At 39.1% G+C, this 24,744-nt stretch overlaps 3 protein-coding genes across 3 annotated transcripts; all 3 read left to right on the top strand.

Annotated features, from left to right (window-relative positions):
• Positions 1-526: 526 nt before the first annotated feature.
• LOC104423287 (organic cation/carnitine transporter 7) lies at positions 527-5,630 on the top strand. Its single transcript, XM_010035799.3, has 6 exons — positions 527-705; positions 1,414-1,743; positions 2,608-2,845; positions 3,687-4,215; positions 4,332-4,534; positions 5,182-5,630. The coding sequence occupies exons 2-6, from the start codon at positions 1,469-1,471 to the stop codon at positions 5,428-5,430; spliced, it is 1,494 nt and encodes a 497-aa protein (XP_010034101.2). The 5' UTR covers positions 527-705; positions 1,414-1,468; the 3' UTR covers positions 5,431-5,630.
• Positions 5,631-7,409: 1,779 nt separating this feature from the next.
• Positions 7,410-13,988, top strand: LOC104423285 (YTH domain-containing protein ECT1). The gene is made up of 8 exons (XM_010035797.3): positions 7,410-7,642; positions 8,341-8,384; positions 8,488-8,641; positions 10,227-10,303; positions 10,398-10,913; positions 11,631-12,164; positions 12,754-12,966; positions 13,294-13,988. Exons 1-8 carry the CDS (start codon positions 7,594-7,596, stop codon positions 13,663-13,665), a joined length of 1,959 nt encoding a protein of 652 aa, XP_010034099.1. The 5' UTR covers positions 7,410-7,593; the 3' UTR covers positions 13,666-13,988.
• Positions 13,989-17,246: 3,258 nt separating this feature from the next.
• On the top strand, positions 17,247-24,521 carry LOC104424221 (protein STRUBBELIG-RECEPTOR FAMILY 5). The gene is made up of 16 exons (XM_018863710.2): positions 17,247-17,268; positions 17,540-17,672; positions 17,798-17,869; positions 17,971-18,036; positions 18,523-18,594; positions 18,675-18,746; positions 19,525-19,596; positions 19,665-19,730; positions 20,089-20,154; positions 20,226-20,521; positions 21,258-21,544; positions 22,905-23,176; positions 23,367-23,487; positions 23,712-23,848; positions 23,949-24,105; positions 24,390-24,521. The coding sequence occupies exons 2-16, from the start codon at positions 17,557-17,559 to the stop codon at positions 24,519-24,521; spliced, it is 2,004 nt and encodes a 667-aa protein (XP_018719255.2). The 5' UTR covers positions 17,247-17,268; positions 17,540-17,556.
• The last annotated feature ends 223 nt before the right edge of the window (positions 24,522-24,744 follow it).

Genomic DNA, 24,744 nt, shown 5'->3' with positions numbered 1-24,744 from the left:
AAAGTGTCTTCTTTGTGAAAAGTCTCTTGGAAGTCGATTTTTCATGAATTACACCCTGAAGCAAGATGAGACACCTCAAAATCAATATATGGTGTGGTAGAAATTGCAAATTCTTTTGTAAGATTAAGATTGTTGGGTGTAATTGGAGATTATGAAACGTCAAAAATGTTTGAATGACTTAAGTATGATGGTAATTTCTAACGCATTGCTAGATTTTTAGAGAAATTTCATATTATTCTCTATGTGGACATATGTCATATTAATTGAATTACGAAAAAGAAGTAGTCAAATTTTTTATTATTCTACTGCTTCTCACCACAATCCGAAAAAAAGATGAATAGGGTTGACGACGAGAGAGAGAGAGAGATCTTGTCCGAGTCGTCGTATTCAGGGGATAAGAAAAAAGCAAATGAAAATGATAAATGAGGCATATCAGGTGGGGCCCAGCTTGATGGGATTGGGCGAGCACCTCTTTCAATTAATTAGTTTAGTTTAGTTTTGACTTGTCAAACCCCGATTCGGTTGGACGCTTGACAATTGGAATCAGAATCGGAGGGAAGATTGCTGCGGCTTGCAGGCCATCGTCTTCGCAACGAGGGACGACAAAGTTGCAGGAGACACCGGACCTTTTTTGGCGCTTTTTAGTTTGGGAAGGAAGGAGTGCGTTTCTGCACCTGCTCAAAATCCATCCATCCCATCCATCAGGTTCTTCTCTCTTCTTCATGTCCTGCATGCCGGTATCCCCGGAGATGGAGATGCCCATGCGCGTTGCTCCTCTCCTTGCATATCATTCGATTTTCCTGCTTCCACAATGCATTCATCATCATCGTCGTCGTCATCTGCTTCCACCGTCATCCGTGGCGATCCGTTTCTAATTCGCCTCTTCGATTGAATTTCGCATCTTTTTTTCGCTTCCAAAGGAAGTCAATCTATCCATCCCCATCGGGATTGTGTATTGCCTCTAGATTTCAAGGGGATGGGGCTGACATCTCAGTCGCTATTGAGCCAGGGAATTGTCATTGGGGGCGCACAAGTCTCATAACAAGATTCCTAATTGAGCGATCGGAGCCGGGACCCGATCGGAAAATGCAGGCCTGGCCTTTGGAGTTGACGTGGAATCCTCTCCTATTGTTGTTTGTGCCTCGACTGACTGCTGTTTCCCGAATCCCCATTGCAGATTCCCTGCTAATTACATTTTATATGATCTCTAAAACCAGGATAAGGGATCCTTTGAGCGTCTTGCTCGAGATTTATACAGCTTTCCCTATCATACAAATGAGCAGTGCATCTCCTCTGATCACATCTGGCTGATGTTCCTCTTGGAATTAGTTATGATGTGTTTGTTAATCGTATGACGTAACAGGCGACCCATCTCTCATTGAGGTCGTCTTTTCTGGTTCCCTCTCTGCCTAGGCTGGAGCAACTCGCGCGGTGGGATATACAGCCATCTGTGTCTTTGGGCTAAACCATGGGAGATGGGGACCCTCCGGCTACGTATACGGTCGACGAAGCTCTTGTTGCCCTGGGATTTGGCAAGTTTCAACTGCTCGTTCTTGCTTATGCTGGCATGGGTTGGGTTTCAGAAGCGATGGAAGTGATGCTCCTTTCCTTCATTGGACCTGCCGTTCAGTCTCTCTGGGGTCTTTCTGCACGAGAAGAGAGCGTGATAACCAGCGTAGTTTTTGCGGGCATGCTCGTCGGAGCATACTCATGGGGCATAGTGTCAGACAAGCATGGGAGACGGTGAGTGTCTTGCCCTGTCTGCTCCTTAAACCAGTTGTGAAGCTCTTAATGCCTTTAAGATGGTCTGGAATGTTGCATTAACAAATTGCAATCGAGTCCTAAATTTTGTAATCATTACTATTAAATCCTTAACTTTCACTGAAAATACAATTAAGTCTTAAAACTTACGCAGAAAGTGCAATTTAAGGATGCCATGTAAGCATTTCTTAAGTGGTATGAAGGTAGCTTTAGGTAATGTTCACCCAGAAAACTTTATTGCATTTTTCTGTGGAAAATTTTCTGGAACTCAATTGAACTATTGGAAAGTTTTAGGACTTCCTTGCATTCTGTACACAAGGTTTAGAAATTCCGGTGTACTTTTCCCGCTGCATAGGTGTGTATGAAGAACAAAGTAATGGAATGTGTTTTGGCTAGTGATAAGCCAACTTGATTTGAATAGACAAACTTACAATGCTGAGACGTTTGACAAAACAATAAGCAGACGTGTTTATATCATTCATTTCTTTCTAACTTATGTATCTTGTCGCCAGTTAATCAGGATTCCTGCAAGTTCCTTCCCATCATTAAAATCTGGATTACAAATTGGGACTACTGGACCATATACTAAAACAGTAGGGGTGCTCTTGATTGACACTTTAAATCTGATTTCTATAATATAAAGGCATTGATCATGTACTCCACCATTTCAGGAGATGAAAAATAAGAATCCAGATCGTAGGCCCAGGAATGGTAGATGACTCTGATAACTATTTGATTAGCAATTTTGTGACCTCCATGTTATTTTTAATAGTAAGATACTTAGGTCACTATTTCTGACGGTAGAATTGTAGCTCATTGCTTCATTGGCTGCTCATTTATTTCTAGGAAAGGTTTCTTAATTACAGCAGTGGTTACTACTGGAGCCGGTTTCCTGAGTGCCTTCGCCCCAAACTATCTTTCATTGCTTGTGCTCCGTTGTTTAGTTGGTGTTGGCTTAGGAGGTGGTCCTGTCCTCTCATCCTGGTTCTTAGAGTTCATCCCTGCTCCAAAAAGGGGTACTTGGATGGTTATTTTCTCTGCCTTCTGGACAGTAGGAACAATTTTTGAAGCTTCAATTGCATGGGTATGCTAATCGTTTCCTTATTCTCCAGTAATTTTGTTTTATCTTATGTTGGAAATTAATATGCCCTATTATATGCACTTTTGAATGGAAAAATCCTTATTTCTGCTAGCCTCTATCTGTGCTGGATCATCAGTGGGGACAATTTGGGTTCGCCTCATAACGCCACCCGTTCTCTTGGTGAAGGAACGAGGAAAAATTTCTTCCAAAGGCCTCCTTGTAGTCTTGACTTCTGCTTAAGTACCTTATATTTAATGTAGAATATTTTGGGAAGTTTGAGGAATCGGTTTCTTGAATTATCAGCTTGAGTTCCTATGTGCAAGTGTTTTTGAAGCCATAGCATTGTCATATGTAATCCCTACAGACACTCATTGTGCTTCCTATTTAGGCATTTACTTACCAAGTGTTTGTGTTTTTATCGCATTGTTAAGAGCTCTGTGGATCACTCAATTTCTTTCTAATTATGTTTTTCAGATATTGTGACAAGGGTGAGGTGTAGAAGTCACCTACATTAATATGTTTAGTCCTATGTACACGTCATCTTCTAATACATGGAGATAATTTTTCAAGTCTCTCAGAGAACTGGTACTACCCACTAAACTTTGCAATTGATTCAGCCATTTGCAGTAGAAGCTTTGGGAAAATTAAATGAAAATGTAGTGTCTAAGAGGGGTAGTGCGGTAATGCTCAAACTGAAATGGCTAATCCAGTGCATCAGTTTGTATGATTTAGATTGGTTATCTTGGGAGCCCATTCTGCTTTTCTTGTGTTACGTTAGCACACTGACATGCTTTGACAGTGAAGTAAGTTTCTTCTTCTCCATCTTTTCTTTGCTTTTCTGCAGTTTGTGATGCCAAGATTAGGTTGGAGGTGGTTGCTTGCTTTGTCGTCTCTGCCTTCATCAGTTCTCCTTCTATTTTATGTGGTGGCACCCGAGTCTCCTAGGTACTTATGCATGAAAGGAAGGATAGCTGATGCTCACAGTATTTTGAAGGAAATAGCTAGACTAAACAAAACTGAACTGCCTGCTGGAGTTCTTGTGTCTGATTATAATGTTCAATTGCAAGAGAATAGCATTCCGTCTGAGGATACCCAGTTGCTCACCTCAAGGAGAAAGGAAAATAGAACTCTTGATAGCTCAGAGCAGAGTATGGGAGGCTTTTCTTCGTTACTTATGCTTCTTTCTCCAAGACTACTGAAGTCAACTATGCTTTTGTGGATATATTTCTTTGGGAATGCTTTCGCATATTATGGACTAGTGTTGCTGACTACTGAGTTAAGCAATGGACGCAACAAATGTTCCCCATATCAGTCACATCTGAAAAAAACTAGTGACATCAATTATGGAGACGTTTTTGTCACTAGTTTTGCTGGTAAGGTTCCCTGCCATATTTCAACATTTCTTTTACTTGGTAGCTCTGAGATGCTGGCCCTTGATTTGAAATTAAATGTTCAACCATTTCCTTTTACCTGCTACTGTTGCTTGCAGAATTTCCTGGGCTTCTTATATCAGCTGCAATTGTTGATAAACTTGGTCGTAAGCTTTCGATGGCATCTATGCTCTTCTTATGTTGCATTTTTCTGCTACCGCTGGTTGTCCATCAACCAGCAGGTTTGACAACAAGTCTTCTGTTCGGCGCTCGCATATGCATCACAGCTTCATTCACTATTATCTATATATATGCTCCAGAGGTAAATTACTATCTTGTACCTAATAATAGGGGAAATTTTTTTTTGTCATCTCTCAGTTTAATTTGTGAGATCTGGAAACTAGCTTGAATTCTTTAATTGTAGAATGCTATAGTTATCCTCTTTAATGGTCGGAATTCTTTTAAAGGAATGTAGTCCGGCAGCAGTGCACAAATTTTGCAGCTGGCTTGTCCAACAATTCATGCATGTGTGCCTTTCTTATACATAATGAGAATGCTCCGGCGAAGGATTGACTAAATAGGGTTAAAGGGAAAGAAAGAGAGCTTGAGTTTGGCATCAGATGAAAGGATACAATCCTGATGTTCATTTTCTTAAGATATCGTGGACATTGTGCACATTTTTAAGCTTATATATAGCATCTGGCATCTGTGAATGTTTGATATTTTGTGATAGTGATGGTGGTCTAAGGGTAATTCAACATGGTTGGGTCTTTTGCATTGATCACCTATGGGTCCGTGCTTTATTTGAACGAAATCTTATATATGCAGTTATGTTGTTTTAGCAGATGTCAGTCGGTTTTACCGAGAGATTGTTTCTAAACAAGAATTTGATGTCAGCAGCATTGGCACGTATTGAGTTTAGAAAATACTAACCGACATGTCATCTTTGGGATTTAATTGAAACTGTAGGTGTACCCAACCTCAATCAGGACAACTGGTGTTGGAGTTGCGAGCTCAATAGGGAGGATTGGCGGGATGATATGTCCTCTCGTGGCTGTTGCATTAATAAAGGGATGTCATCAAACTGCATCCATAATTCTATTCGAGATTGTGATCTTTGTGTCTGGAATTTGCGCAGTGCTCTTTCCGTTTGAAACAAAGGGCCGCGATTTAAGTGACACCATAGCAAGCTCAACAGAAGACGTCAATTCAGCATGAAGTTGTAAACAAGCGCCCATTTATGGGATGACACCCTCGATGTATAAAAGAAAACCTGGGTGCACATCCCCAACTTTGATATCTGCGATACAAGAGTTTTCTTACAACATGTCCACGGGTTCAATTATATATGAAAACACTTGAGCTACGCAATTTGTGTATGCGAAGGTATTCCGAGCGGAAAGTCTTTGCTTGTGTTACGTTCATATGCCTGTTTATTAACGTTAACACCGTCAGAAACTGCGTCCCCTGGTTAGTGTCTTTCATCGTTCTTGGATGGCAATCATATTAAATAGCTGAAGCCTGGAGCACGAAGGAGTGATGATGCGCCACTTGCCCCTCTTCAACTCGGGTGTGGTGCGACTGTCCCGATCCAAGCTAGAAAAACACACCCAGAGTCTCCGTTCTGTCTTTTTGCGCTTGTTTTGGTGCATAGTGATAGTGGAATCACGCTCATCTTATTTCTTATTTCACAAATCCACATGCTTTGCTAGTAACGATTATGAAAAACAAATGCCAAATAAAAGTGACACATATGGTACTTTAAATTTGGAATTTCCTCTCAACCGCACTAGTTTACGAACACGTCTTTGACATTTAATCTCGATTGCGTAAAATACGACTCTTAGAGGATGGAGCGTATACAGAGAATGATTAATTTCCTCTCATTATATATTATCATCCCATACATTTGGAAAATTGTATTAGAAAAGTCATAAATCTATTATATTTATGTTAATTTAATTTTAAACCTTTTAATAATGATAATTTAGTTCTAAATCTTTGGACTTGGTATCAATTCAGCTATTTTAAATAATTTTAATCGGATATTACTAAGATGCACGCTAATCGACTTACATAAGATTGCATGCATTGACTTTGATAATTTTTAATAATATTTTAATAAAATTTCAATTTTTTATTTTTTAAGAATTTTTTCCTTCTTTTTTTTTCTTCCATTTGCTAGTCACCAACCATGGCTAGGTGAACTAGCCTTGTCTAGCCATGGCGAGGCTAGATCGTCTAGCCATTGCTTGCGACCAGTGGCCGGTCACTAATAAAAGGAAGAATAAAAGAAGGAGAGAAAAGGAGAAGAATAAGAAGAAAAAAATTGAAAGTTAAAAAATTGAAAAATTATTAAAAATTATCTACATTAGCAACGCGGTGTCATGTAAGTTGGCCAACACATACGTTAGCAATATTTGGCCAAAATTAATCGGAATGATTCAATTGACATCAAGTTAAAAAGTTTAGAACTTAATTAACACTAATATAATAGATTTAGGTCTTTTTTTTTTTTTTTATACTTTTCCCCATATATTCATTTTGGTTTGTGTTAGTTTGGTGAATAAAAGCGAGCGTCTGAAGTTTCTTTTTTCCTGGACATGGTTGTGAAGGTCTTGCGATCATCACACAATATCCCAATTTGAATTATAATTATACAATATCATCTAAAATTCGAACTTTCCAAATCGAAAGGTCTGTCATGACCTCGCACAAAGATGCTAAGATTCAAATTGCATTGGATGTTGTGATATCTTGTTTGCGGAATATTAGCCGGGATGTACCACCGGTCATCGTCATGGGTGTTTGGGCGAAGAGGGGGTGTGAACCCTTCCCTCTCTAAGTTTTCACCTGCAAGCAAAGTGATGGCAAGTTTTAAGAAATGGAATTGGACAACAGCAATACGGAGGAGGGAGATAGTAACTCAGAAAAAGTACCCCCAAAAAGGGTGAAGAGAAAGAAGAAAGGGTCGTTCCTCTCCCCATCCCATCTTTTGATCATTTCACCAAAAGATGAAGCCTTTCTCCGGTAAAGCAAAGCAGTGAATGACTGTTCTGTTGGCGTCCTTTTTACCTTTTGTTATATGGACAAGTGGTGGGTTTTTCTCCTGACCTAAATAATTTCCTTTAGTTAGCATTTTCCTATTCGGTGAATGTTCTATATATATATATATATATATGTACTTACATCATATGGTACGCCAAGTTTTTTACCGTCCCATTATCTCTCCCTGCGTCTGACACCTACTGATAGATTCCCAATGGATACTCTGCACCCTCTTTCCATTGTGATGCGGTAGATTCTGGGAGGCGGTTTCTTGAATTGAACAAGATCCCGAGAGAGAGAGAGAGAGAGGGAGAGGGAGATCTAACCCCCACCATGTCCATGGCCGCTCCTCAGCCCCGACGTCCCGATCGCTCCGCCGCTGGTACGCCCCTAATCTTCACTTCCCTCCCTCAATTTGATTTCTTGATTCTTGTCATCGTCACCCTCGCTTCATCTGGTGGCATGGCCCTGTCAAGCTAATCCCACCTCTTATTCCGAGGAGTTAATCCTGATGAATTGAAGCGGGTTCTGTGTACTTTTTAGATGCCGCGATCAAAAGAACCTTTTTTTTCTCTTCCCTTTTGGTTCTGTCGACTCTCTTGGTTGCTGATTTTCCCTTTTCTTGGCCGCAAAACAATCATTAGTCAATGACTTCCGGACTGGGTGCATCATTCCTGCACGGCAATGAAGATGTAAAAGCAAAAGCCATAAAAAAAAGGCAAAGAAAGAGTCATATCCAGCTGTCAAGTTGATTTTTCCCCCAACATGGCTGTTTGCAGAGTTCATGGAATTATCTTGTGATCCTTTCATGCGTTGTTTTTTTATTAATATGGGTTTGACTCCTGGACTGTTGATCTTGTTGTTCACTTACGGACGGGCACTGCCTTAATTTGCTCGACTAAGTTAGTACTTGGGGAAGAAATTATAGGTGCATAGGCATCAATCAGTTGGGCAAATGATCATATAGTCATATGGATGCAAGCTTGTCAGCACTGGAAGTTGGATAGATTTGGTTGATTATGAGTATTGCCTTTGGTTCCTACGATACTACATGACTGAACAAACTGATTGTGAATGCAGAAGAGGGACCTACTGATCCAGAGAACATGAATCAGCAGTTAACTGTGAGTCTGCTGTGATGCATCTTTGTTCTCTCGTTGTGCTTACTCGGTAAGGTTCCATGGAATTGCTTTGAATGATAACCTTTTACTTGGGAATGTCTTCCAGCATCCAGCAAAAGGGTCAGTTTCTCCTAATCCTTCCCAGGACGGTGCTGCTGCAGGTTCTCAGAAGGAACCGGTGAGTCAATCAGTATCCATCGGTTTGAGCAGCGATGGTGCTGATGCACATGCCCATCAGCCACAGGCCTTGCATTCCAGAGGTTTGTGAGTCCTACTTGATAGATTTTTTCTGCAATGTGGAGCCCTGTAAATTGTCCTTCTTTTCTATGATTGTAAAAGTCGCGATCTGTACTTTACCGATCTAAGAATCAGTGGCATGAGGACTGTGCAGCTTACTGCCGCGTCTTTGACTTACTAGGCCAACTAACTGAACTAACCAGCTGGTGCAGTTCATTTATTAAGGCCATCACAGCATTTGAGTCGTGGAGACATTTTTTTTTTTATTTTACTGCAAAAAGATCTTATTGATGCCACTATACAAAGTTTCAGTGAGAGAAGTTCTGTTAGATCTAATTAGGCATTTGTATTTTAACGATAAATTCTTAGCTAAATATATAGCATGACAACTATAACTCCCTGTTCTTTTCTTTTGGAAGTGTCTCGATAATGTCATGCGAATATCCTACTCTCAAAATCTCTAGATTTCTTTCCCTTTATTTAGCCCAAAGATAGCTGGGTGTATCCACAGAGAAGCTTCCTTCATTCCTTATCTCTGCCATTGTTGGTTCCTTTGAAGCCCAAATCTCATTTTTGTTAGTTGCTGCTTAGACCAAAATAAAATCTCCAAAATGCTAAACCAAATCCAACAAATGTTCTCCCTGGCTTTCATTTGAAGAAGCAGATGGTCGACTGACTTCCCTGCTGTTTTAAGGAGGAAGCATCTGTTTATTATTTTGGATTATGTCTTTTGCAGATTGTTTATTGCTTAGAATATTGCTTGAGTTGCCTTCGATATTATTAAAGCCACTTTCGAAGGTATCAGGACTTTCCAGATTAATTTTTAGGGGAACAAGTTCTTTCTCTCTCCCAAACCACCAGGTAGGATGCCCTGTTTGGAGTTTCTGTTTCTCGGTCGACGACTATTAGTACTTTGGACAAATTATCGGTACCTCTCAATTCCTAGCCATGAGGGAGCTTTCCAATAGAAAGATTCCAAAAGGCACTCTTGCACAAAATTCAAAAACACGGAAATTGGTCCTTCATGCTGGTTCATCATTTTGATTCCGATAGTATGTACTTGTATTGGATGAAGGAAAGAGCACAGCAGAATGCAGGATTCTCTTTGTCCATCTACAATAGCTGAATCAGGAAATTTATTAGATTGCAAGGGTGAAGATGTAGAAGCTCCCCTACATCTCACTCTTACTATCGTGAAAATAGGTCAGACAGAAAAAACTCTGTTGTAGTCTTGCTATGACTCTGCTGCCAAAAGGCACCTGGAGTCTTCTGGTAGGACACAGTAATAAGACTGCAAGTGCATCTGAGCACCTTTTTCCTGCGACAATTCGTTAATTCCATAAATGCTAGATCATTCCTTTCTCATTCTAAATTAAATAAGTTGTGAAAACTCTTTCTATTGGGTACATTTTTCATAGATGCGATAATCATCTTTTGAGGAAACCATGCATAGATATGTGCAACAGCATGTTGTAAGGATATGTCATTAAATACGAACTGATTAGACTGATTCTAACATCAGCAACATGATTTCCATTAGCTTTTTGCGATGGCTGGAGTTTACATGCAGTATAAATAAAAATGAATGCTTATCTTCATGAACTTCAGGATATGGCAGTTCTACTGGGGAGTGGGATGATTTGTCTCACTATGCCAATCCAAAAGAGTTGGAAGTAGCATCTCCAGTATGTTATTGATTTTGTATTCTAATTTTACGCTCATTCTTGCTCAGTCACAATGTATCCTATTAACCTTATGTTTTTCTTTTGTGGCATTTAGGGAGTCTACAATGACAATCATTCTCTTGTTTTCCATACTGGCTATGGGTACAGTCCACATATGCCATATGGACCATATTCCCCTGTCACAACACCATTGCCTTCTGTTGGTGGAGATGTGCAGATGTATTCCTCACAGCAATTTCCTTACTCAGGACAACCTTACTACCAACAACTACTGCCTCCGACTATGCCATATATTTCTTCACCAACTCAGGTTTCACAACCGGATCTCACAATGTCGATGAATGTTGACCAGCAAGGGGATGGAGTGCTTTTTGGGCCAAGACCTAATTATCCTTCACCAGTGGGATCTTTTGGTAGAGGAAGCTTTCCAGGAAATCTTTGGACTCATGGGTTTCATGATCAGCAAATGGGGTTGGATGGATTGAGTTCTGGAGGACTTTGGTCAGATTGGTCCAAACCAGCTGATAGGCAACGGTCCTTTTCCCCTTTATCGCCAGCGGCATCTCCCCAGCCGATAGGCATAGGGTCATTTACCCCAAATATTGGAATTGTATGCCTTTCTTGCTTTTCCATCTGTATCTAATGAATATATTGTCGATCTTTTCACCTTTTGTTGTTTTTGGGGTGGATAGATTTTTCGGTGTCTCTGTTGTTTGAGAAAAGTGGTGGTTGAAAATTTTCAAGTGCACATCATTTATGATAACATGCATTAAGCAGCTTCTTGGATTGATACGAGATTAGTGCATTAAATGAACATAAATACCTTTGCTTAAAAAGTTTCACTCAGAGGAATATTAGTGTTAGAACATGCGCTCTGTGCATGCATGATGATGGATGTTCACTTATAAAGAAAAACGAAACACTTTAAGAGGAATTGGGTGATCATTCAGTGGAGTGGACATAGTGGTAGTGGGGTATTTATTAGACATGTATGAGGTGGGTGGTTATAGTAACAGAGGTAACATCGCAATGTCCAAAAACTGAGAGAAACTCATCTTTTCCCTTAATGGTATAACTGTGAGATCAAGAAGATGTTGAGACTGTAGCCAAAGGACTGCTCTTTCATTTCTGAATGATAAGCTGTTTATCATTTGGTGGTTTGATTTTCCTTGCCTGTGTATGACCATGTCCATAACCTCAATGTTTTTGCTTATGAGTCTTCGAATTGGTTCTACCATGGTGAAGGTAATTTTAATTTTACGGAAATAAGCTTGTGAAGATTGAAAAAGGATGGTGGACCTTATTGACTATTGTTTATCTTATTCAGGCTTCTGATCTGCAAAGAACCTTGTCTGGATATGGATCTTCTGATCCATATAATAGAGACTTTCTGCACAGTGGTATCAACAGGGGAGCTAACTTTGGGACTACGCCGATTCCTGGTTTAGGACTAAATGGTCAGGGCTGGCTTTCAGTTGATAATAGACGGCGCCGGAGAAGCAATGGTGCTATATGCAGTTGTAATGGGACATCTGATATCCTTGGTGACCAAAACCGTGGACCTAGAGCATCAAAGCTGAAGAATCATGCTACTTCTGAACATGGTTCCTCCATTGATGATAGCAAGCTTAGCGCATCTATAACAAAGATCCCTCATGGGTCATACAATCACATAGATTTCATCACAGAATACGATGATGCTAAGTTTTTTGTGATTAAATCATATAGTGAAGATAATGTTCATAAGAGTATCAAATATGGTGTATGGGCTAGTACACCAAATGGGAACAGAAAATTGGATGCCGCTTACCGGGAGGCAAAGGAGAAGCCAGACACTTGCCCCGTCTTCCTATTCTTCTCAGTAAGTAGCACAAGATATTTCATTATTGATTTTGCTATAGTTGATCAGTCATCAGTTCAGGGGGAAAGTTTTCAGAAAATTCTACTATTTTGAAAAGTAGAGTAAGAAACAGTGGTGTTGCTACCATGAGGATTACAATTTCCAAGTAAGAACTTGACTGTGGTTGTCCATTTAGTCTGTTTTTCTGTTGATTAATTGAAGTTCCTAATAAATGGTCAACTCACATGAGTCTGCTTGGGTTCAATGGAGAGGATCTTTCTATCTCATTGTGAAAAGATGTAGTGATCGAGCTGCTATAGTAAATGTCAATAATGGTTGAAGACTTATAAAAGAAATCTCATACTTTAAATATCGTGATTTCCTGGATACTTTTATCCAGAATACATGGTGCGTGTAGCTTGTTCATTTCCTATTCACTGGCATGTCTGTTTCTTGCTGTGCCTGGAGAATCTGAATATCTTATTTTAACACTCGCATCAGGATGTTCTTAGTCCAGATCAACTTTGCATCTTTCCAGTTGTAGAAAATTTGCTTGCTTCTTTTGGCTTATAGTTACTTCTCATATGATATCTGTTTCCGTTACATGCAGGTGAATGCTAGTGCTCATTTCTGTGGGGTTGCTGAAATGGTTGGACCTGTAGATTTTGACCGAAGCTTTGATTATTGGCAACAAGATAGATGGAGTGGGCAGTTCCCTGTGAAGTGGCATGTTATTAAAGATGTTCCAAACAGTCAGCTTCGTCACATCGTTTTGGAAAATAATGACAATAAGCCTGTAACAAACAGCCGAGACACCCAGGAGGTACGTTAATCAGGGATACTATTAATCCTCAAAAACTTTGGAATGACTGTACTTTATATGCTGGGTCTCCATCACGTGTTGTTCCATGGCAGTAACCTTTCAGAAAGACATCGCTTCATTTTTTAATAACATTTATTCTAAGAGAAATTCTATGGACCCTGTAGAGATGGAATGTCCTTCAATGGTTTTGTTACTAGTGGTTTCATCTCATTGGTTTATTGTTAAGTTTTGCCTCATTGAAGTTAGGGCGACCCCACTTGATGGAATAAAAGCTTAGTTGTTGTTTTTGTCTTCGAGTTAATGGTTCTCTATTTTGAAATTGTTTAGGTGAAATTGGAACAAGGTATTGAGATGTTGAATATCTTCAAGAATTATGAGACAGATACATCTATTCTGGATGATTTTGAATTCTACGAAGAACGTGAGAAAGTTATTCAAGAAGGAAAGGCCCGACAACAAGCCAGTCCTCCTGTTGTCGGGGTAGCTGGCAAAAATGAGCAGAGGAATCAAGTAATGTTAGCCAGTGACTTCATCGATAAAATGTCTAAGAGTTTTGGCCAGGTCATGCGCGTGGATGAGGATAGTAAAGATGATACAGTAGCTGATATGGCTAGTCCTGCACATGATAGCACCACTGGCACCAGAGTCGACTTTCAAGATTCTATGCCAGTGTCCATTTCTTCTGCTCAAACCAGTTAAGGTGTCATATTGCTGTATGGTATGTAAACGTGACGAAGTGTGACTTGAATATATCTACTTCTTGATTACTTTGAAGAGAAGGGAGGCTGCGTCTAATGTCTTTGGGATAGATTGGGTGAGTGTCCAAACAAAGTGTTTTGCCTAGTTTTAGGAATCTTGCATGTTTGTGTAATGTGCTTTCTCAGCTTTGTTTTCCTGTCATCAGCGGTTGTCCTGTTCTTTTTCTGTAAATTACCTTGACATTCTGGCCCGATTTCTCAATGTTCAGTTAAGTGCCTTGTACTTGCAGGAAGTTCAATAAAAAGCAGCAGTTTACAAAGAAACCGAAAAACGTCCTTCCCTTGTGTCTTCTTTTTTTTTTTTTTTTTTTGCCCTTTTTGGTCATACTTCCCTTATGTCTTTGCGTTCATATTTTCGTTATGCAACTTCGATGATTTCCTCCCCTTGGAGACACATAGCAGAGAGAGAGAGAGAGCTGAGTTCTGCTCGGAGGTGGCTAGGGTCTCTGGTGGTGGTTGTGTTCATGTTGGTGGTTCAGTTTTTCAGCAGTGGCGGTGGCGGTGGCGGTGGCCGAGTCTTCTCTTGTGGTGGTGGTGTTGAAGTGTAGAGTTGGGACGGTGGCGGTGGTGGTGCGGTGGTGTTGACTTCTTTTTACCAAGAATGAGGGTTTTGTTAAGAGACAAACAATTGAACTAAATGCTTAATATGACCCCAAACTATTTACTATAATAAATTTAATAGGCGAAAACTATGATATCAACTTTATTGCCGCCATACATAAAATAATAAGGAAATGGACATATATGTCCTCATTGGCCAAAAACTTTTTAACACTTCTATTTAAGTTGGGAGTATAGATATCAAACATGCCCAACTTTACTAAAACAGGATAAAACAATTTATCCCCCAATCTTTTAATAAACACACTAACAAATTGATAACCAAACTAAATAAATGACATCCAAATTAAGTAACTCTCCAACTTCTCCTTGATAAAGTGTTTGCCAATTTCTAAATGTTTTGTACAGGCATGTTATCTTGGATCATGATTAATACTAATAGCATTCTCATTATCACAATATAGCATCATAGGAATAGGAATTAGATACACCAAAATCTTCAAGTAATCCTTTAAGCCATAACAGGTCGCAAATGCCCTACAACACCGTACGAAGCCCTACTTTAGCAGTAGATCGAGCAACCCCATTCTGCTTTTTGCGGTGCCAAGTCATAAGATACCCTCTTAAGAAAGTAAATATTTAGAAATAGACTTTCAGTCAAGATGTCTAGCCCAATCAACATTTGTATAGGATTCAATTTTCAAGTCATGATGGGGAAATAAAGGAATCCCTTTTCATAGAGTGGACTTTAAATACCGAAGGATTCAATGAACATCTATATGAATTGAGTAAAATTTAATAGGCATGTAATAAGTTGGAAGGGGATATGTGCTAAAGGAATAGACAATATGAAAATTTCCATTTTTGAGTAAGCACTTAAATTGTAGTTTAGTGATTAAAAATAGGGTTAATACCCTTAAAAACTCCAAACCGGTACACTTGTGATAATTTTACCAAAAACTATTTTTTTAACCACCAAAAACCCCAAACTGGTATACATTGACAAATTTACCCAAAACTGGTACACTTGTGACAAATTTACCCTCTGTTAGTTTTCGATAAATTTTATTATCAAATTATTAAGTTAAATGACACGCGACAATTGACCGGTATATCAATTTAGGATTTTATGCTCAATTTGTCACAGTTTACAATTTTTGTGATTTTTTGTGGTATTAATCCAATTTAGCATAGAGTATATTTGTCACAAATTTACCATTTTAGGGTTTTTTTGCAGTCGAATAAATTAGTTTGAGGTAAATTTGTTATAAATGTACTAGTTTATGGTTTTTTTATAATCAATCGGGGTAAATTTGTCACAAAATACCAATTTGTGGTTTTTCAGGATATTAACCCTTAAAAATAAAAGTCACCTTTATCAATAAAAATTGATTCTGAGTTGACAAGTGGCACTTTGATTGAGACAAGTGCCTACCACTTTTTTTGAAAAATTCTGAGTCACTGTACATTTGGGTATTCGAATGCTGTCAATGGTCCGCAAGGAGCAAATAAGAAGGAACTCAAACTCCTTGAAAGGTGCCCTGGTCATCTTTTAAAGGACAAAATTTGTTTTGTGCCTTCTCTGTCGTAAAACATGATTGTAGGTTCATATCAAAGACCAAATCTTAACATTACATTCGAGACATAAATATGAATACTACCATTACTTGTTCTTAAAATCATATGAGCTACAATTATTCAATTGTGCTTTTAATAATTTATTAAGGTTCTATTACTTTTGGATTGTTCAATTTCATTTGTCACTGCAGCTGGTTGGAAAGTAAATATCAACCTTTCATTGGTTGTATACTTTCAACATGACATATAAATTTTCATGAAGAAATAAAAATTTTGACTTGTGAATAGTTGGTGATTTTGCACATGTTGCATGTGATGGTAACTATAACTTATTTAACGCGACTAATGAATTTTAAGGTAAAAAACAATTCTATTATTGTCTACTAATGTTCATACGTTAAAATGCATAGCAAAGACTCAATGTCTCATTTAGGGGGAGGGATATGTGAGAAGCACTGGTTTAAACCCATTCACAATGTCTAATTGGACTAACCTTTAATAAGAAATGCAAACAGTAAATTATCAGTCAACTAGAATATACCTATTACTTTACACCACATCAAATTATAATAGGAAACTTATTTAACGTCCCTTGTACATGCACTATAGCAACCATTTGGTAATGAAAATTAATAAAGTGACGGGACATTGTTATTGCGCTGATGATATATAGTGTGGAGGATAATTTGGAGGGTAGCAACGGTTGTTTGTTATGAGCCTACGGATCTACAGAAGGTGGAAAAGCCCGCATTATAACTAGAATATCATTGACGCAAAGTGAAAATGACATGTGGCATCATCCCAAGTGATCCTATTGTTGGTAATGAATAATAATGACGGTCTCTGTTCCATTGACTGACCATATCATTCTTAATGGCGATTCTCCAGAAAATTGAACCAGTTAAAAGGCTCTGGCCCTCCTAGGCTTTCGCTAACCGACCCTTGCCTTGACTCTCTACTTTCTCCTTCTCCTCCCTATTCCCAAATTTAGGGGCACTTTGCAACCATTCCTCGTCTAATTATAGAAATTAGTTCCAGGGTCTTCTGCGCAAAAGAAAAATACAAGAAAAAGAAAAGGGAGCACTCATCTTCTTCCTGCCCAGGAGAAAGGAAGAATAATGAAAGAACACCCAAAATCAGAAAGGGAGAACGTAAATGCAAAATGCATGGAAGATGGAATGAAATGAGCATCTTATGAAATTAGACGTTGCCATTTCTGTCTCTGCTTTTAGAGCAATCCTCAGCCTCCATTGCTTTCTTCTGTCTCTTTCTGAGCTTTCCTGATTGCTTGGTTCAGAAAGAATTCTTCAAGGAGATATGTATCATTTTGGCGTGCTTGCCCTCTTAGTCACTTGTATCGGGACTCTGATCCCCTCAGTTCATTCCAAGACAGATGCTCCTGATGGTATGTATACTTGTGTGTACCCTTCCCTGCTCCATCTCTTAGGCTATTCTTCCTGGTGTCTTTGTCTTGTCATTTTTAGCCCATATCCACATAAATCATTACAAGACTCTTTCTGTTCAGCATGGCATCAATATATACGTAATTGGTTGACTATGGTATATGGTCCTAATAAGATGTTCACTCACCGATACTTTGCTCTCTTCAATGAAGATGGATGCCCAAAAAATAGGAAATCTCAAGATTCTGATATATATTTAGATGTAAATTGCAGTCTCTGCCCTTAATGTGATGTATAGCAGCCTAAATTCTCCTTCAGCACTGACTGGTTGGAAATCGGGTGGGGGCGACCCTTGTGGCGAATCATGGAAAGGAATCAAATGCTCTGGATCATCAGTGACTGAAATGTGAGTATTCTATGCGGTTATGTCTGCTTGATTGCACCCATGTAACTCTAATGATGTTGCTTCATGCTCGCATAAGTTTCTCCATGTTTCTGAAAGCTGCTAATTTTTCATTGAATTTCTTGCAGAAAATTGTCAGATCTAGGCCTCACTGGATCAATCGGCTACCAGCTATCAAGCTTGAAATCTGTGACCTACTTGTGAGGCCAACATATTGACAATGAATGCATTTATCTCTATGCTGTCTTTTGCGTTGACTGATTGTCATCTGACAACAGTGACTTTCTTTGTCATAGTATAGTGATTTGAGCAAGAACAACCTCCGTGGTGACATACCGTATCAACTTCCTCCAAATGCACTTCACATGTAAGTACACTTTCAAACATCTTTGAATAACAGTTACATCTTCATCCTTCTAGCTGGATCTGCAGAACAATAATATTTAACCTCCCTATTCATTAGTTTCTTCTCATCTCTTTCACTATATCTGAATTTGTTCTTTTCCATTTCTACCCTGTCTTCCCAATAAAACGAAGGCATGGTCAACCTTGATTGAACTCCTAGAAGCCTCCAATGCCATTTGTGGCAATAGCAGCATGCATTTGTACTAAAGCAGCTTTCCACGTGAATGCCTATGATTTTTGGAGTTAAAATGCAGTTTATTACTCTTCTTTCGAAACTACCTAGGTTGTAACATGCTTTACGTGGGATTTCATATTGTTTTGACCAAATTCTCCATGCCTAAAAGGATTTCTGACTTAGGTCTGGTTTTTATGATAATCCTTGGTATCATCAATATGGCATTGGCCAATGAACAAAATTCAGTTGATTGATATCAGATTCTTTATGCAGTGACCTTTCTTCCAATGCATTCACTGGAAATGTTCCTTATTCGATTTCTCAGATGACTGATCTCAAGTACCTGTAAGAATTTTCATTTCGATTAAAGGAAGAAGCTTCTTGTTTGTCCCGACCTTTCTCAGTAATCTTGTAATTGTTTGCAGAAATCTGGGCCACAATCAGGTCAAGGGACAGTTAAGCGATATGTTTGGAAAACTCCCCAAGCTCGCCACTCTGTAAGTCCAATAACTTGGAGGAAGTATATTTGTAATTAAGTTCCTAACTCTTACCTGCTCTCATCATGTATTCATGTGATAAAATTTGTAGAACAAGAAATCTACAATTTCCATCTGCCTCATCAGGTCATGTAATGTTAACTTTTGCTTGTCCTAAATGTAAACTTAGTATATCTTAAGTGTGATCTCTCCATAATGTAGCAAAGAACCTATGTTCTTCAATGCTTTAAGTTTTGGTTAACTAATTATGCTTAAGAACTGTGGCAAGTATGACATTGTCACAACATCAACCTTTGAATGTCAACAAGGTGAGCACTCTGATGAAGGAAATTTTGTTTTCCTGAATTATATGGGCGGTTACATAATTCAATAATTAAATTAATGTCATCATCAGAATCCTCTGTGTAATTATCAAGCAGCACTCTTAGAAACAAGAGAGTATATCATAAGTTTCCTCTCCATTTTCGGCCACCGGAGAGAGCAAAAGAGAAAGGCCAGAGTTTGCTTCCACAAATAAGATTTGTATGGTTTTAGTGAGAGATAGACGGATAAAGGAATTTGCAGTACTTGTTATTGCTAGATCTTTCAGTGGATGTTACATATAAGCAACCTCTTGGTCCCTTTAAGAGATAAACTGATCCAAGGATAAGTAAATGAATATGGTATAAGGAATATGTGATGGCCTGACAATGAGGAGGGTGATATGTGTTTACTGTTTTACCCATCATGTTGCTTAAAGATGAGTATTCAATGGGTGCTTATTCATGAAATGAATCAGGGATCTATCTTACAACTCATTGTCAGGGAATCTGCCTCAGAGTTTTGGATCACTGTCAAGTCTTACAAAATTGTGAGTCGCCAACCCATCTACTTAATGATCTTCAAATCTCATGTTTCTAACTATGGCTTTTCATACAGGCATTTGCAAAACAATCAGTTCACAGGTCCTATAAATGTCCTTACAGACCTTCCCCTCAATGATCTGTAAGCAGTTAAGCTGACCTTTTGTTAAATCTGATGATTGCTAGCATTCAGGTTGTAGAGAGTTGACAGCTTGCTTTCTTATAATGTAGACCTTATTGGAGGATTATGATCATACTTTGTGTTTTTTGTGCCTTTACACTCCTTTCAGGCATGTGATTATGTGTTGCACATTTTGAAATATATATCAGTGCTTCTATTTGTATACATTAATTTTAGACGTGGCGATTTTGAGTTTCCCAAGAGAGTAGTCGACATCAATCGTTGTACACAGCACTCTCTACTTCATGTATTGTGCCAAGTTCCTGTTGAAGTTGATGGAAATCTGGAGCCTGACAGGATATTCTTGATAAATGATCAGGAATGTGGCGAATAACCAATTCACTGGCTGGGTCCCAAATGCATTGAAGGATATTGATAACATTGAGTAAGTTTCTGTGTGTTTGGCTGAAGATAGTGACGAGTTGTCTTCTTGACCGGATTTTTCCTTTTGTGAAGGACTGAAGGAAATTCTTGGTCCTCTGGTCCGTCACCTCCAGGTGCTTCTCGTGCTAAGAAAAGCTCAAAAGAAGGTGATGGCAAGTCTGGTGTGAGTGGACTAGCTATAGCTGGAATTGTTATGGGTGTGTTAGTGGTGCTGGCAGTTTTAATTGCTCTATTTTCCAAGAGATCTTCTTCACCATCCTCACATTTCCTCGATGAAGAGAGGGCTAGCCAACGCAGAGCATTTACCCCCCTTTCATCACGAGAACTGACCCATGATCTGCGTGCTGAAACGCGTAAAAGTTTTAGAGGTAGCCTTTTCTTCTTTTGTTTTCCATCTTTGGAGCACAAGAGAGTAACACGTGGTTCTAAAATGAAGATTGGCCAAGCCATTTATTTGGTTTTGCATTCATAAATGTACTGAAATTGGTGTTGCTAAATCATCTGTTATTGGGAGATTGCAAATGTCGACCTTACCAATAAGTAAAATCAGAAACGCCTGATTGTATTGCTCCTCTCTAAAAATTCTAGTCTGAACAGACAACTGAATGCCAACTGTTATGAATTTTCTTGACACATCAACATAAATTTCATGTAAAGGTCTATTGGGGTTGTTTCCCTTCCCAAACTCAAGTATATTTCTCGACATATGGGTGACTTGGAACCGATAACATAAACAAAATAGCAAAACACTCTACTTTCCAACATACTCTAAGAGAAGTTGAGCACCCAGTTGATCCGCCCTTACTCTGCCTTCAATCAGTAGAGGTCCTTCAAACTTCCAAAGCTTTATGATTCTTCACAAAACCAATCCTCCAACCCAAGAAACTCAAATAAATAAAATGAAATAAATGAATAACATCCACAACTCAGTGTAGGGATTTTTCATGTGGATTGCTGCTTCCTCTCATTATTAGGTCCGCAAGTTTGCCATAGCCATGGCCTTATTTTGCATTGGCTTCCTCAAAATTTCTTTTCTGGAGGATTTTTTGGGCTTCAAACTTCATTTCATGTATCTGATCTATTCTTTCTTTGTTTCTCCTTCAGTGTTGGATGTGGATCGTAAGTCAGTGGAATCATCGGCTTCCATTGATGTAAAGGCTTTGGAGAAATCACCTTCAATTGGATTTCGTTCTCCACTTCATAACCGCATGGAGTCCCTCAAGGATAATGAATTTGCAAGCCGCTTGAATGCAAGAAGAAGCACTTCATTTCGCGCTACGGCCTATAATTTGGCCGATTTGCAGAGTGCAACTGGTAATTTTGCAACAGGCAGACTTATTGGTGAGGGATCTGTTGGACGCGTTTATAGGGCGAAGTATGCAGATGGGAAGGTATAATATGCTTTATTTTTCTTCTTTGTAACCCAATCATTCTTTTCTTGCATGACTTACATATCTTGGAACAAATGACTTCTATGTCTTGGGGGTATCTGCACAAGTTTCCCATGAATCATAGATCCTAAAATATCTGTTTCTTTACTGCACAATAGAATAGACTACTTGGGCTCTCAGTAGGTTTAGGTGTTTAGCATCTAACTAACACGCAGCAATTGCACTAACAACCTAGCTTGGTTGTGCTTTTAGTTCAATTAAAATAGGATATGAAGCAGAAAGTCATTTACTTTTCATCTCATTATCTGATTAAAGTGTCTCGCCTATCCAGCTGTTACTTTATAAGTCATCTGGTAAACGTTAGAATGACTTGTGCCAGAATCGAATAGCTATTACTGGTGTCTATCCACATGAAAGATTGTCTTAAGTAAGCTCATATTCATTCCTGAATGAAGGTTGCAAGAGCTCTTGCGAATAGGGAATTCTAAGCAAGTTCTTCACTTAACATAATGCTATGCCTTTTCTTCAAGTTTTGTTTTTCATCTTGAGTCTTTAGGATGGAGGCTAGACCTCAAAAGAATGAGTTTAGCAGCATTGTCACGTGTGCCTGCAACATTCTGCTTCAGTAGGAGTAGGCCATCATACTTGTGCTTATTGTTTGAGCTGCCTCCTTTGGATGGGAGTTGCTGATGGGAACAGAATCCAAAGGACACTCAGTCATGCCCACACCCCCCACATCTAGTAACTTCTTCCAATTATCTTTTGGAAAAAACATTTGATGCCCAGCAGAAGAAGTATTACTGGTCTCTCAAGATGATTGACAAAACAAACATGGCATGTATTAGATTTACATTCTGGGACCTTCTGAGAGTGTGACGTGGATGCTCAGAAGCTGTCCAGGTTATGTTGATGGTCATCTTTTGTCACGTGATGACACACGTCCTCAGATAATAAGGTCATGTCCTAAATATTGATTCAACCACCATAACAAACCTGAGATCGGAAAACCTATAGGAAAATCTTTACATGCTGAGTGACATCATTCAGCTGTTTGCTCACGTGCCCGTTGTTGCAGATGAAAGCTCTTAGTAGCTTCATGTGAGAGGACATTGCCTCAACTGATGTTGTCATCCATACTTTCAGTTGAGAAACATTAGTCCTCCATTTCTACACAGTTTTCATTCTTTATGCGACCTTCCACTCCATTTTCATTACATCTACTCTTTCAAAAGGAGTAAAGTTCTCTCGTATCTTGGAAATTTAGCATGCCATATAATATTCTTGTGTAGGAAGAACTGTCACTTGGGAGATATAAATTATCTATTTCAATTCTAATCATAACACTTCTTTTCTTCGTCAGGTTTTGGCTGTTAAAAAGATTGATTCTTCACTTTTCCAAGGCAGGAGGACCGATGAATTTTCAGAAATCGTTGCAAAAATCTCGATGCTTCACCATCCAAACATTGCAGAACTTGTTGGTTATTGTTCTGAGCAGCGGCATAACATGCTGGTCTATGAATATTTTAGGAATGGCTCCCTTCATGAGTTTTTACACTTGTCAGATGATTACAGCAAACCATTGACATGGAATACTAGAGTCAGAATTGCTTTAGGCACAGCGCGAGCTGTAGAGTAAGTTCTATACCAACAATATCATCTGCTTGCGATTAGCAGTGTCAAGCTATTTTCAATCTTTTATAGCTATTATTTTTTAACATTTGTGGTTCCTTTACTGTCGTGAAAACAAATGACAGTTGACGAAGTGGCTGAATTTGTTTCTAGTTAAAGTCCCCTTTTAAAATCTCTTACTATTCTCATGCAGGTACCTCCATGAGGTTTGCTCTCCCTCTGTAGTGCACAAGAACATAAAATCATCTAATATATTGCTGGACATTGAACTTAATCCACGAATCACCGATTGTGGATTGGCTACCTTTCATCAGGTTACGTATCGAAGCAACTTCCTCTCTCTCTTTACACTGGACATGTGAACTTGTTTGCATCGCCTCTTATAACTTTGTGATCATATACATCACTTTCCCTATGGGGCTGTGACACTAATAACTTTTTTCTAGCACCACTAAACCTGACAATAGCTACCATCTCTGTCCCTCAGTCTTCCTCTGGCTGCTTCTTGAGCTTTAACAGCAATTTATTCCTTTTCCAGCGGACAAGTCAAAATCTTGGTGTCGGATACAATGCTCCAGAATGTACAAAGCCCTCAGCTTATACTCTGAAGAGTGATGTTTACAGTTTTGGAGTTGTCATGTTGGAGTTGCTGACTGGCCGAATGCCTCTTGACAGGTAACTTCAGTAGCTCTTGTAAGTGTTAAAAGAGATTTGAAATGGTGAAAGCAGTATATTTAATCCATCCAGTCTGATTGCTCTACTATCCATGTATTAGTTCGAAACCAAGGTCAGAACAATGTCTAGTGCGATGGGCTACTCCACAGCTTCATGACATCGATGCTTTAGGCAGAATGGTGGATCCAGCACTGCGTGGACTGTATCCTCCCAAGTCAGTCTCCAGATTTGCCGATATTATTGCTCTCTGTGTTCAGGTAATACTCCTCTGTCTGCATTCAGACCCCTGATGAGGGAGCAGAAACTACCAACTAGAACTTATAGATAGGTCATATTATGAGTACAAGAGAAGTAATATGGCATATATGAGTTTAGACTCGAGGAACATGCCTGGTTCTGTGTCTCGCGTGGAATTTAACTTGCCATTAAGTTTCTTCTTGCTGTTTAGCAGTGGAGTGTTGAAGACTGACTAGGATATTTCACATTGTTTCTCTCTTTCGTTTCTGGTGAAGAGACCTCTAACTTACGCATTTTGTTTTAGTCGGAGCCCGAATTCCGACCTCCCATGTCAGAAGTGGTGGAGGCATTAGTGCGATTAGTTCAGCGCTCTAGTATGAACAAGAGAGGGGAGAGTCCAGGTGCTTCTCGTCGTATGGATGAGTTCGACTATTGATTGTTCGTCCTTACGCAGCAGAGAGGAGAGATTATTGTACTTCAACTCAACTTTTGGATTTGTTTTTATGTATATGTCTGCCCATCAAATGACTTTGTATTCAAAGAGTAGTCTCCGCCAGTCACTTTCCTAGTGGAAAAATTATAGAACTCAAAGATAGCAGGAATGCTATGAGGGCTCGGCATTCATCGGGAAAGAAGCTTATGTATATATACCAGAAATC

This window comes from Eucalyptus grandis, chromosome 10, assembly GCF_016545825.1.
Source record: "Eucalyptus grandis isolate ANBG69807.140 chromosome 10, ASM1654582v1, whole genome shotgun sequence".
Taxonomy (NCBI): Eukaryota; Viridiplantae; Streptophyta; class Magnoliopsida; order Myrtales; family Myrtaceae; genus Eucalyptus; species Eucalyptus grandis.
The sequence above is the reverse complement of the archived record's forward strand: the minus strand, read 5'-3'. Positions and strand labels throughout refer to the sequence as shown.

Coding starts and splice junctions, on each gene's coding strand:
- LOC104423287 (XM_010035799.3), top strand. CDS start 1,469: ATGGGAGATGGGGACCCTCCGGCTACGTATACGGTCGACGAAGCTCTT. Junction 2,846..3,686: donor TTGAAGCTTCAATTGCATGG/GTATGCTAATCG, acceptor GCTTTTCTGCAG/TTTGTGATGCCAAGATTAGG. Junction 4,216..4,331: donor TTTTGTCACTAGTTTTGCTG/GTAAGGTTCCCT, acceptor TGTTGCTTGCAG/AATTTCCTGGGCTTCTTATA.
- LOC104423285 (XM_010035797.3), top strand. CDS start 7,594: ATGTCCATGGCCGCTCCTCAGCCCCGACGTCCCGATCGCTCCGCCGCT. Junction 8,385..8,487: donor ACATGAATCAGCAGTTAACT/GTGAGTCTGCTG, acceptor AATGTCTTCCAG/CATCCAGCAAAAGGGTCAGT. Junction 8,642..10,226: donor ACAGGCCTTGCATTCCAGAG/GTTTGTGAGTCC, acceptor CATGAACTTCAG/GATATGGCAGTTCTACTGGG.
- LOC104424221 (XM_018863710.2), top strand. CDS start 17,557: ATGTATAGCAGCCTAAATTCTCCTTCAGCACTGACTGGTTGGAAATCG. Junction 17,870..17,970: donor TTGAAATCTGTGACCTACTT/GTGAGGCCAACA, acceptor GTCATAGTATAG/TGATTTGAGCAAGAACAACC. Junction 21,545..22,904: donor CGAAGTATGCAGATGGGAAG/GTATAATATGCT, acceptor TTTCTTCGTCAG/GTTTTGGCTGTTAAAAAGAT.